This window comes from Gallinula chloropus, assembly GCF_964237585.1.
Source record: "Gallinula chloropus genome assembly, chromosome: 13".
Taxonomy (NCBI): Eukaryota; Metazoa; Chordata; class Aves; order Gruiformes; family Rallidae; genus Gallinula; species Gallinula chloropus.
This window is the reverse complement of record NC_140098.1, coordinates 21,243,915-21,256,407: the sequence shown is the minus strand read 5'-3', so window position 1 is coordinate 21,256,407 and position 12,493 is coordinate 21,243,915. Positions and strand designations below refer to the sequence as shown.

General features: G+C 43.8%; 1 protein-coding gene across 5 annotated transcripts in view; it reads right to left on the bottom strand.

Annotated features, from left to right (window-relative positions):
• Positions 1-10,588, bottom strand: part of CNOT1 (CCR4-NOT transcription complex subunit 1) — a gene marked incomplete at its 5' end in the record, with an annotated part of 50,339 nt that extends 39,751 nt beyond the window's left edge. For all 5 annotated transcript variants that reach the window (XM_084269963.1, XM_084269964.1, XM_084269961.1 and 2 more), the window contains 9 exons: positions 427-537; positions 813-939; positions 2,108-2,276; positions 3,321-3,524; positions 3,961-4,015; positions 4,115-4,183; positions 4,697-4,795; positions 5,456-5,563; positions 10,487-10,588. In XM_084269963.1, coding sequence (XP_084126089.1) covers positions 427-537; positions 813-939; positions 2,108-2,276; positions 3,321-3,524; positions 3,961-4,015; positions 4,115-4,183; positions 4,697-4,795; positions 5,456-5,563; positions 10,487-10,588 — 1,044 coding nt within the window. The remainder of the gene's footprint in view (positions 1-426; positions 538-812; positions 940-2,107; positions 2,277-3,320; positions 3,525-3,960; positions 4,016-4,114; positions 4,184-4,696; positions 4,796-5,455; positions 5,564-10,486) is intronic.
• Positions 10,589-12,493: the final 1,905 nt, after the last annotated feature.

Genomic DNA, 12,493 nt, shown 5'->3' with positions numbered 1-12,493 from the left:
AGCATTCAGAGTCTGGAGTAAGTAGCTACAAAGATATTTTGTTTCATTTTCAACATTAACACCCACAGCAAGATGCTTCTCAAAACAAGGTGCCCGACACATACTCCTTCCACTGTCAGAAACACAGTCTTTCCAACACAAAACCCCTGGGAGAACACACACTGGAGTACATGGGAGCAGTGTGGAATAAATCTCAAGCTGCACCCAAATTGCCCAGGTGAGCAGATCTTATTTCCCACAATTCCTCAAAATATCCTTGTTCAAGAAAAACAAAGCAACAATCATTCAAGCACAGCATCACAATCACATTAACAAGATTCAAAGTCATTCAGGCTGCTAGGAGCTTGAAAACCTTTAGATTCACACCAAGCCATGCCCTTCTTTCAGATAGTCCACACAAAAGACCAAGATGATCACAAAACTTACCAGCTCTTTAAGAACATCAATTAAGACCTCCACATTCCAGGTATGGGACTGTGCTCCATCACTTTTATCTTTCCCATCACTCCAAATCCCACTGCCAGGAGCCGAAATAGACTGCAAGTTAAAGACACTCCATCAAATACTAGTTAAATATAAATCAGACTCAAGAACACTAGTGGTAGAACACCCTGCTCTATGAAGGCAAGAAGTTCAGACCAGTAGTGACACCAGTTGCTTATTTCTGAGCAGCTTTCATTCAAGAATGCATTACAGACTTCCAGGGCAGAATAGTCAGAAGTTTAAGTGTTGAATAACAATAGCAATTTTTAGGGTTACTAGGTGGCTTGCATTTAATCTCCTCTTTCTGATCACCCCAGCAGGCCACTCACTTGCAATGGAATCCCGTCCGTCAACCCCGAATGAGTTCGAGCCATCATCCCCAGAACTCTGGCAACCTGGGCAGCCGTGACTTCCCGAACACCAAACTGCATGATTATGTTGCGACATTCTTCGACACTAGGAGGCAACAGGACAGAGACACCTTCATATTAAAGCAGGTTTCAACGTAAGACAGACCAATACAAGACTGGTGAATAAAAGCAGGACAGTGCAGATGAAGAGTGTTTTATTAACAGGCACACATTAACAAAGGAAGTAGTTTTCAGTGTCTTCCAACACACTTACACTGTGTTTCCTTACTTCACTGTTTATAAACAGAAACTTATGTTACTGAGATTTGCTCACCTGCCCAATGCAGTCAATAAAATACAGAATCATTTCCATCTCTTAGCTTATACTTCAGTGACTGTTCCTTTAAAAAATATACATTTCTTACTGAGGGCTAAGACTAAGGCCCCTCCAAAACCAGCACTTGCAGGCTCCGGTTATCACAATCAGTATTAGAGCACTGCCCTAAATCCATAAAAACAGCATTCAAAAATTAAGCTGATTTGGCCAATAGATACACAGCAGGAAATAAAAACTTTTAACATATTCTAATTCCCTCTCCTACAAACAGCTTCTGAATAAAGCCTACTTTCTCCATTCCCTTTCCTGGTAACTATTCCAATTCACATGTGAGTAAGAAGTAGCCCCCACATGATGCAGCACGGTGCTGCTACTCCTGCTCATGCCACACAGCTCTCTGCCTAAGCAGGCAAAACCCGATGCAGCTGTCAAGACACTCTGCTTTATTGCCAGTAATTCACCACTGTAATTAGATTCTACAGCTACAAATAATCTCAATCTCGCTGTGTACCACATCGATCAAAAGCAGATATAAACAGAGAGCTGCTGCTGGCCAGCTCTCAAAGTAAAGCTATCGCCTTCAGTTCTTCATGTGGGCAACCAGCTAGCAGGAATGTCACAAGAGCTAAGTTCTTCTGCAGATCTAGTGGGATTTAGCTGGAATTTATGCCTACCTAGCTGGTTTTTACTGAAAAGCCTTATAAAACCTTCACAAGGAATTTGAATACCTTTAACAGTGATGAAATCCTCACACAATCTCAACAGACATGCTATACATATGAAACCAAAATATAAACCAGGAATTCAAACAAATTACCTTAGAATACTTGATAAGGTTCTAGTTATTTTAGTACTTGAACTGTTCTTTACCTTTTGCCTCAAGAAACAAAACCCCCCACGACCCAAGATGCTCAAAAATAACATTTTCCCCACAAACCTTGTACAAAAGCCATAGCCAACTTCCTGCATGAAATCTGCCAGAGAACTCTCCATCATGGTTTTAGCTATCCCTCCAGAATCAGGCAGGATCCTGTCCATTAGAATGTCCCGTTTTTCAGGGTATAGAAGTGGTGCAAGCACCACAGGGCAACGTTCCTGGGGGAAATCTAAAGGCAATGGCAACAAAAAAAGTGTCAGAAATCCCTGAACACCAGTTGCATGCAAGTGACTACTCAAAAGAACTCGACTGCTGTGCTGAAGCTTCCCAGCTGCTGCAGAAATGAAGAAGGCATACTCATGCAACATCCCACCATCCCACCTCCCAGTTCCCCAGTGGTACTTAGGTATTCCTAGAGAACCAAGATGTCCAACAGATTAAGCTCCCCACAGCTGCCCAAAAGGGAAGACAGCTGTGCTGGTGGTTAAGGTTAGAACTAGATTGTCAGTAACAGCAGCCATCCAAAAAAAGCACAGAGCAGGAAACAATACAAGGGTAAAGCAACAGTGTCTCCTCCAAATCAGGAAGTATCAGGATACAAAAGAGTGTAAGTCCAAGAAGTCTTGCAAATCTAATCCAGGCACCTGGGCACTGGAAGAGAGAACACTCCCTTCTGCCTTCCAGGGAATTAAGAGGGACACAGGGATGAGAGGATGGGATGTAAGGACAGGAGTCCTGCTCACAGCAGAAAGCAGCATACACCTCAGGGTGGGTCTTCCTGAGAGCATAGTTTCCTTAAGGTGATGTGTGTAGTATTTACAGACCCTTTGAGGCCATTTGGAGAGGGGTTTCCAATTTCCCAAAGCAAGGAGAGGGGAAATGTGGGAGCTAAACACACTGATCTTCATTAAAGCAAGTATGCACTACGGAATTACAAAAGGCCTCCTCTAGGTCTGTGTGGAAACAAGGAGTACATCAAGTTAAATTGCTAGTCTCCAGAGTCCAAATCTTCCTTACAGCAAACAGGTTCAGAGCAAACACTTTTGTTTTGGAAAGTAAGCTACTACCACATCAGTAATGTCACTTGTCATCACACAAGGACTGTGGTAGTTTACTGTGAGCTAGTAGTTTAAATCAATCAAAGACTATGAAAGGTTCCTGAACTTTGCCTCCCCAAGCTCCCCACTGCTTCAGCAGTCTGCTCTGACAGGAAGCTGCAAAAGCCCATTTTCAAGTTAGCATTTCCCCAGGGTTGCCTGAACACCACACTTACCTCTACGTAATGTTTTGAGGAAAGCGTCAATCTGTTCCTGTCCTACCCCAAAGGCTCCCTTCTGCCCAAAAAGGAGATGGGAGAGGAGAAGGTGCAGGACCTCTATTGCAATATCTTGGAAGCCACCTTCTTGATTTCCACTGACGTCCGCGTCAATGTAAGAGCGCAAAAGATCTGGGAGTTTCTGTTTGATAAACTGGGCAGCTTTTGAAAACAAAAGAGGTCAGAGTCAAAACCCAAACCTGCTTTTTAATACAGAAACTCTTTTTCACTAGGTATCATTCTCTTAATCTGAGCATTTACACAAGGCACAATGGCTCAGATTTACATAGAAGACTTCTAATCCATACCTCAGAGCTCAAACATTAATGGATAACTAAAAGGTCACACATCACAGTACCTCAACCTGATTCATTACCTAGAAAATAATTTGTGGAAGGGACCTTCAAGTTCCTATTAAGACAAGATGACTGTGCCGTATATTGCCCCCCCCAAAATGGTGTTAAGATATCAACAGCACCCCTGACTGCAAGGTCTTGCACTACCCAGTCACACAGGTATACATCTATCCACCCACACAGTCCGTGCCTTGAAAAGACTAAAGTTGTCCCTGCTGTGGCACTTCAGAAGTTCCACTTACCAAAACCTCGTAGATCTGAGCTGAAAGAGTTCAGTAAAGCAAGACCAAAAATCACCTACAAACAAGACCAAACATCATAGTAAGGGGGCATCATCCTTTTCAATGAGCTTAGCCAAAACACACAAGAACAGTTATGAAATAAACGGTCACGTACCTCTTGAACTTTACTTAATTTGATGACTTTACTCAATTGGGCAAATAAATGGGGTGAAGGCTTTAGACTCTGAAACAGGTAAGAAGAGTGGAATGAAAGCTGTTAGGGATTGGTCTCATTCGTGATGTGGCAGGCTCTCTATAGAGACCATTTGTTCTGGAATATTAATAACTATTCTACTCTAGGTTAACACAAACCTTGTGTGTCATGTAAACACCTCTGGAACTATTTCTTGATACATCCTAACTAACGTTTCCTCTGTATATCCCACTAGTAAAGCCCCATGGTGACTTTTATAGTGAAAGAAGCAGGAACACTGATTTTGGTTCTAACTGCTACAAAGAAGCCTTAAAGTACTAATGTTAGATTAAGCTTTAAAATTAGCTTGCTGCTGCTACAAGTAATCAAATAACTTGCTCATCTTAACAAAAACAAACCACCACCCTCCCAACTTCTGGGCAAGCTCAGGTTTTGAACACTTTGGTACAGTCATTCTTAGCCATTAAAACCCCCCAGGAAAAGCAAAAGGAAAACCCAGGAGGGGTTTCTGACATGGGGATGCCCCTCAAGCAGCATACAAACCTTCTGATAGTGCAACGGATTGTCAATGGCGTAGGACAGCGTCGAGATGAAGTTTGGTTTTGTAATCAGCGACGCACACTCCTGGATCAGAAATTGAGTCTGAAAAGAACAAGGTAACTTGAACACTCATTGCTTTGTAACAGGACAATAAACCTGACCTTCTAGAGCTCACAGTGTGTGATTAAACTAGCCAAAGATTAAGTGCTTAAGTCTTGTAAGTGTTAAATTGTTTCCTTTCGGTCAAGTTTTCTTCAGGTTTACATTTGTTTCTTTGCTTTTAAGCCTGAGAAGGTGATCATGTGTGCAACATTTCATTTTCCATCAGCATCCTCACACACTGCAAAATAAACAGTCTAAGAATATTTGATTCCTGTTTATGAGCTAAAAAGTCTGTGTCAAAGGGGGCCTTGCCCAAGGATGAAAACACCCCTGAGAACAGCCACAGCCAGCACTAGAAGCGCCAGTCAGAAGATCTGGACAAAGACTGGCTTTCAAAGCAGAGCACAGCGTTGCACAGAAAGAGCCATTTGTACTGCAGCTATTTGTTTTTCCAGATCAACAGACTGAATGAGTCAGGTATCAACAATTTATTGTCTTCTGACTTGACAACTGGCAAAAGGTGCTTGCAACTGAAAGGCCCCACACCAGGAAACTCTGCTTGAGGCCACTGCCTCTCACCACCTTTGGGCTTAAAAGGGATCAAATCCTATTGCAGAACTGTAACAGCCAAAACTCAAAAGCAGATGGTGCAAACTTTACCTGATGGAAATCTTTGCCACTGCTTTTACCATCGCCACTGAAATCCACGTGCGAGAATAGACAGCGTAGTAAATGCCTGTCTGCCTCGGGACCGTGCCTGTTCACAATCTGGGGGGAAAAAACAAGTCAAGAGAACAACTTGGTAGCCAAGAGTCATTACAGAGCAAGACCTGAGTACAGGACTGTGGACACAGAAGCAGTTAAGTGATCTACAGTTTTATCAAAGCTGCTGACCATGTTCCTTTTTAACTGGTAACCTAGAAACCAAGGCACTAACCCTATCTGCAAGTGAAAAGTATCAACTAAGAGATTAAAAAAAGAATTTAGACAAGTCAGTGACACAGAAGTCAAACATTTTGTACTATTTTTAAACACTACATTTAGCAGTATTCTTACAAAGCTAAATAATAAAGTGTTTTTAAGTCACCAAGCAGTCAGCTCCTGCCATCAAAGCAGCCCAGAAACCACCACATCATGGCCTTACTTGTCCCCATTTCTTCCAACAGCTACAGTGCTTAACTCCACAAGACAACAGCCTTGGGACATCATGCTGAGGGAACTTATCCCAGAGACAGCCACCAAAAAGCACCTTCAATGATCCTGCAGGCAGCTTCTACCTCATCTTCAGGTCATGACCTGGCTGTCATTACTCCACCACCTTTTAAGACAAAGGGAATGCCAAACAGGGAGTGCTTCCTGCCATCTAAAGGAAGTTCAGCTTCAATTCCCTCATTAGTGAGCTTTAAAAATCAAGTACTACACGCTGAATGCCTGCAGCTGAGACCTTTTACCACATCTTTCCCCTGTCATTAGAGCTCATTCAACTGAACTATGCACCTCAGTCATAAATAGAGGATCAGCATTTGTTAATTCACAACACCTATCCCTCATTCCTACACCTTACCACCACCATTACACTTTTGTTCGCATTCCACATCATCTGGCTATAAAACAGCTCCTGAGCTTGTTGTTCCAGCATTTACTCACTCCTGCAAGCCTCACCTAACTGGACAGGGTTAGTTGTTTTTAATACAATTCAGACCAGCAGAAATCTAAAGTCACTTCACCAGTAGCTTGCTTCTTTCGCCCAAACAATAGCAACTAACATCAAATCCAACCCTCACCTACTGGCAAAGTTTTCCCTCTTTCTGGCTGCAGGACAGACACATGCCAGTGCAAACCAGCAGCTCTGTTCTCACTGTCTCCAACAAGCCCACCACTTCACCTTGTCCTAAAAACCCTTGTTTGCCAGTAGCTTCGTTGTGCAAAGCCAAACAGCAACGCTTCTGGCTGTGTTCACTCCAGCTCTCCTGTTTCTGATGGTTCTCATCTCAATTCTTCTACCATTACCTGTCACTACCCTTCCCTCCACAGCCTGCTTATTCCAGTGGCTGTCAAGGCAGCAAAACTGAACTGATTAACAAGCTGTATGAGTTAACTCAGGCTGCAGGAAACAGGTGATCTGCTTTGGCAGTCCCAACTAAACACAGGTTTAGCTGTGGTAACAAGACTGGCATGAAGCTGGATCAAGCTCTTAGGGAGCTATCTGGTGCCATGACTGAGATGAGTTCATCAAAGCAGATGGATACAGAAGAAAACTGGATATACCAAAGCCACCACTGCAACCTCCCTGCATCAGAAACACCTTGTTCCCTTGCATAAAAGTAATTTCACAACATTAATAATTTGAAAGTTTGACATATGGGGAAGAGAAGGATTCAAATTCAGTGCAGCATCTTCCAACTACACTCACATAAAAGCTTCTGCAGGAAAACAGGGAATTATAATCAGTAGCTTTCTTGTAGGAAGAGCTAAACAAAACCTTTGTAAGGGCGACCTTCACAATTACAAGTGTAGTCCATCATGAAATAAACTATAAAGACTGATTTTTGGTTTACTGTGAGGGTGCTCAAGCACTGGCAGAGGCTGCCCAGAGAGGCTGTGGAGTCTCCATCCATAAAGGCTCTCAAAAGCTGTCTGGCCATTCCTTCCTGGGCAAGCAGTGCTGGGTGACCCTGCTGGAGCAGGAGGTTGGACCGGGTGACTTCCTGTGGCAGCTTTGTGAGGCTGTGCTGCTGAGATGGTTTCTTTAAGCAGCAGTTAGAGTTTTCTGCCAGCCTAAACTATAAACAATGAGCAATTCAAGGCCAAAGTCGCAGCCTGAGAGATAGTGAAGCGCCTCTGAGAATCACATAGAGGAGAAAACAACCCAGAAGCAGCTGAATTTTGCCACCAGAGAAGGGAGAGAGAAGACGTAACAAGCTGTGCAGACACCAAGGCCAGAGAGAAAGATGCCCCTGCAGCCCATGGAGAAACCCATGGAAAAGGCCCAGACCCCACCTGCAGCCCGTGGAGGGGCTCCAGGCTGGATGGAGCAGGTGGAGACATAGAGAAGACACTGTGACCCTACGTTAGAACAAGCCCCTGTCAGCACTTGCAGCCATGAGCAGAATCAGAGACAGAGATGAGTGAGAGTTTTGTGTCGGAACAGGTTTGCTGGGGGAGGCTTGGAATCCTGTGGAGGACTGGGACTGAGAGACACTGTGATAGAGAGATAAAGCCCTGTGGGAAAGGATTCACATTGGAAAAGTTCGTGGAGGACTGTCTCCTGTGGGTGAGACCCCACAGTGCAGCAGGGGGAGGGTGGGGAATGAATGTCTCCCCCCACCCCCTGGCCAAGAGGGAAACTAAATTGCAAAGGACTGACCAAAGCCCCCATCTCCCAGTCCCTGTGTCCCCCTGTGCTGTGAGCAGGGGGAAGAAGGGAGCAAGATCCTGACTAAAGTCTGCTAAGAAGGGAATGGTGAGGGAAAAGTGTTTTAAGACCTGGTTGTGTTTGTTTTAAGATCTGGTCATGCTCCCAACTCTGGTTTTTCACTGTTCTTTGTAGTGTAGTGTAATAAAGTAGAGTAGTTTCTCTCTTCTTCACTGTGTTGAGTCTGTTTTGCCCATGTCATTGATGACAGAATGATCTCTCCCTGTCCTTATTTTGACTCCTGAGCCTCTTAATATATATTTTCTCCCCTGTCCAACTAAGGAGGAGTTATAGACTGACTTTGGTGGGCACCTGGCCTCCAGCCAGGGCTAAACCATCACACTTCCAGACATCCCTTCCGACCTCAACTGGTCGGTGATCCAGGATAAAGTTTGACCCCCACACACTTGGATTATCACATGGAGGTAAATTGGGTTTTGTTAAAGTGAACACAGGGTCAGATCAAAAAAAAAAAGAGTTGTCTTCCTAGATGAATCTGTCCACAAAGCCCTTCCCTCCTCTCCAACCAGACTTTTACCACTAACTCAGGAAGAGGAGACCACAAAAACTTATTTTTGAGGAAGCTATTCCTTAAAATTTGTCTGAAAAATGCATAAAATGTTTTTCTAACACATGCTCTATTTTTTAAAGCAGTCTTAAAGCATCACATACATTACATGGCTACTGAAAGCATGCTTAAGCAGAAACTAAGTTCTTCAAGCTTTCCCACTAAACACACGTAGCATCTTGGTCAGTTGTGACAAGCTCCAACTGTGGTTTTCCACATAACTCTGTACACTTAGATATAAACTTTGTAAAATTGAGCGAATCATGCCAAAAATTTACACGGCACAGTGTGCAGAGACAAAGAATTAGAGCACGAGCATATCAGCTCTGCAACCATCTACAGAAAAACTGGACTAGCAACCACAGAAGTGAAGTTATACCAGGAAGTTAAAAATCCCAAGACAAGAGATCATGGAGTTTTTAGGAATTTAGTCTTGAAATGTGAGATCTGTCTTGTAACCAAGCATACATGAAACAGGTATTTGCAGAGACTGGTGTGCAGTGTCTCAACACAGCGAGTCCAGGAGGCCTGCTGTGAAGGATAAGGAACAACCTGTCCCAGTTTTAAAGATCTATATTCCAACTGAACAGCAGATCAACTGTATCTTCTTCCAAACCAAAGAAACGTTTATTATCCTGCACATCAGTGTTCATGCCAGATCTGCAGGTGACACCAGAGTCACACCTCGCTACAAAAGTCACCTGTTGAAAGGAATAGTGATTGGAAGGGCAGCACCATCTCAGATGCAGCCCCTCCAAGTACCAGAATTGCAAAAACATGTGGGAACTTTACAGAAGTTGCATGAGATTTTTCTCCTCCACAGCTTACAAGATGACTCTAAGCAGTGAGCACTGGTGAAATCACCCCCTTTCACCTCAAGATAAGTAATGAATGAACTTCTAAGGAAGTCAGCTGTTACCAGAAACTCACTCTGCTGAAGCCCTCTGGCCTCCTAATCTGATTCAAAACACTGCAGGACAGCACTAGGGTAAAAAAAAAAATACAATTGAACTGGCCCAGCTGTCTGCTGGGAACTGAACTAAACCAGTTTCTAAAACTGGCTCAGTAACATTCACTTCCTCGTAAGTACTCCTCTGTGGATAAGGCTTCTCAGCCCATCCTACTCCTCAGAGCTATTTTTAAAAGGGTCAGTAAAACCAGAATTCATGCCCAGATCTCAGATATTTGGGTTTCAGTCTACAGTTACTACACCTGCCTTCTGAAAACCCAGAGCCAATTAAAAAAAGCCAGCTTGGTTTCACCACCAAGCCACACCTCATTGTACAAGGTGAGGAGCAAAAAGCTTAATCTGAGGTGAGTGAAAGCATTCAGCTGGAAGTCACCAGGTATTCATGAGAGTAAATGTCTTTTCTCCTCCCTCTCAGAACCTCCAGAAGTGGAAAGATTTAACCTGGAGGAGCTGGGAAACCTTTGCATACCACACTCCAAGAGAAGCAGTTACTCCTAATGTTAAACTGCAAAGTTAGTATCACTCTTGGCTCCGAGCTGCCATATTCCACGACCTGAGAGATGAAACCACCAGGAATATCAGTCGTGAGCTGCGATTCTGAACCCCACAGAAAACCACAGGCAGTGCTGCACACAAGAGCACCGCGAGCACAATCCGGGCAGGACGAGAAACTCCACTGGACAATGGAATCTTTTCTTCCCAAAATTTCTCTTGCAGCATTCATGATGCTTTACTTACATGCTGTATTTCCTGCTGGCTGGCTCGGTAGTTTTTCTTGGTTAAATTGTCCACCAGGTAGCTGATTTGAGACAAGGCCAGCGAGAGCGAGTCAAGATTCATTGCTGGTTGGGGCGGAAGCAGGCGGCCGAGCCCGGCGCAAAATCACCATTATTCCCCTTTAGTCACCTCAGAGACAGGTTAATTGTTTTTCCCCCAATTAGCCTGTATCTGGTTCTGTGTTACTTTCCTCAGCTCTTCTTTCTCAGTTGTCTTCCTCTGTTCTGAAACATGGCACCTGAAAGACAATATTGCATCAGATTAAAGTTCTGTAGCAGCTTCACAGCTACACGTTCTAGGCACCCCTGCCACGCTGACAAGGGGCCGCTCAATTCACAATAAACTTTAAGTTGGGGGCATTTGTAATTTAAAAATACAAAACAACCTTTAAGCTGTTTAAAAGAAGTTAGTGGTTTTGTCTGGTTTTTTTCCTACTTCCAGCAGAACGCCACAGGATAGAAAGTTAAAGCCTAGAAGGATTTGGCCTTATGCCTCAGAGCTTTTGCTTTGCTGTTTTTGTTTACAAGCTAGCTTGGCAAACAGGAAAAAGTTTAACAAAGAAACTGATAATACAGAGGTGTTTGATAGCTTAACTTGCATAAACCATTTGACATAACTACGTCCACAGGAAAAAAAGAATTACTATTAGGTTTGCACAACACAAGCTCAGTTGTTTTCACACTACCCAACCACATTCATTCATTTCTGCATTTTGCCATTAGGGATTTGCAAATGGCTCTGCTGGAAGAATGACTACCCTTTCGGCACTGTGAGAAAGAAGAAAACGAGATCTATGATGAATTAGATACCACACAGCAACAATCAGAGGTCAAAATCATTCAAACGCATCAATCACAAGTTTATACCCCCAAAAAAGTGCTTTTTAGCCACTGCTGTGATACTTCACCATCACCTTAGTATCCCACTCAGCCACACACACCAAAACAAGCGATTGTGAATGAGCAACACACACAAAGAGCTGCAATAAACTAACCCTAACATTTGGCTTACAGCAAAACAAAACAGCTTTCCAGCGAGCTACAACAGCAGAGCTTGCCAGCTTAATAAATTTCTATGACAACACAAAACTTGGCACTTGACATCTCATCTGTTAAATTACAGATTGCCTGTGGTAAGACTGCGTCCCAAAGCAAGTCCCACATAACCAGCAGTCTGAGGAGTCTCTAAGGAAGCCGGAAGCCGCTCGGAGAAGCAGCACTGTAATTTATCAGAGGAGGAATCACGCTGGAGAGTCACTGCTTTGAAGCTCTACTTGATCAAAACAAAAGGTCACCAGGCTTTGTGCCAAGTCTGAAGATGCCTTTTTCAGAGTAAGAGCTACCGCTTTTCTGTCTTGGCTGTATGGCCAAAACCACCAGTACACCCTTTCTGCCTCATCATGGAGATGGATGGCACAGGGGATGCGTTAACTCAGCACGCAGAGCCCTTGGGAAAGAACCCCTGCAGCAGCGCTGGACACACCAGCCATCCCTCTGCCAGATTTACACAGGAACTGAAAAGGCTCTGCTGGGTACAATAAACTCCTCCTCCTCCTCTTTCCCTTTTGTATAAAGTTTTTTGCTCACATTCACTTACAACTACAGCTTATTGAACATTTCCTCCCACCAGACAGAAGGCTCCTCACAGGTGATAACCTCAGTGGAAGAGGCAGGAAGGCACCTCTCGGCAGGACGGGCAAGGCTACGTGTCACATCTGGGGAGAACTTACTCCCCTCTTCCACAGACACCAAAACCATCAGGAACAACAAATCCTACCACAGCAAAGGTCGTTCTACTCTTTGGGAAAAGCCTGTTACATTAAATAAAAACGTGGGTAACCTATTTGGCAGGGAAGTCAAATCAGACGACTTTCACTAAACCAAAGAAAACCCTGAGTACTCCTGGAAACTCTGAGAGATCTCACTTACACCAAAAACCCACCCCTTACATCTCATGATAAGGAAATGT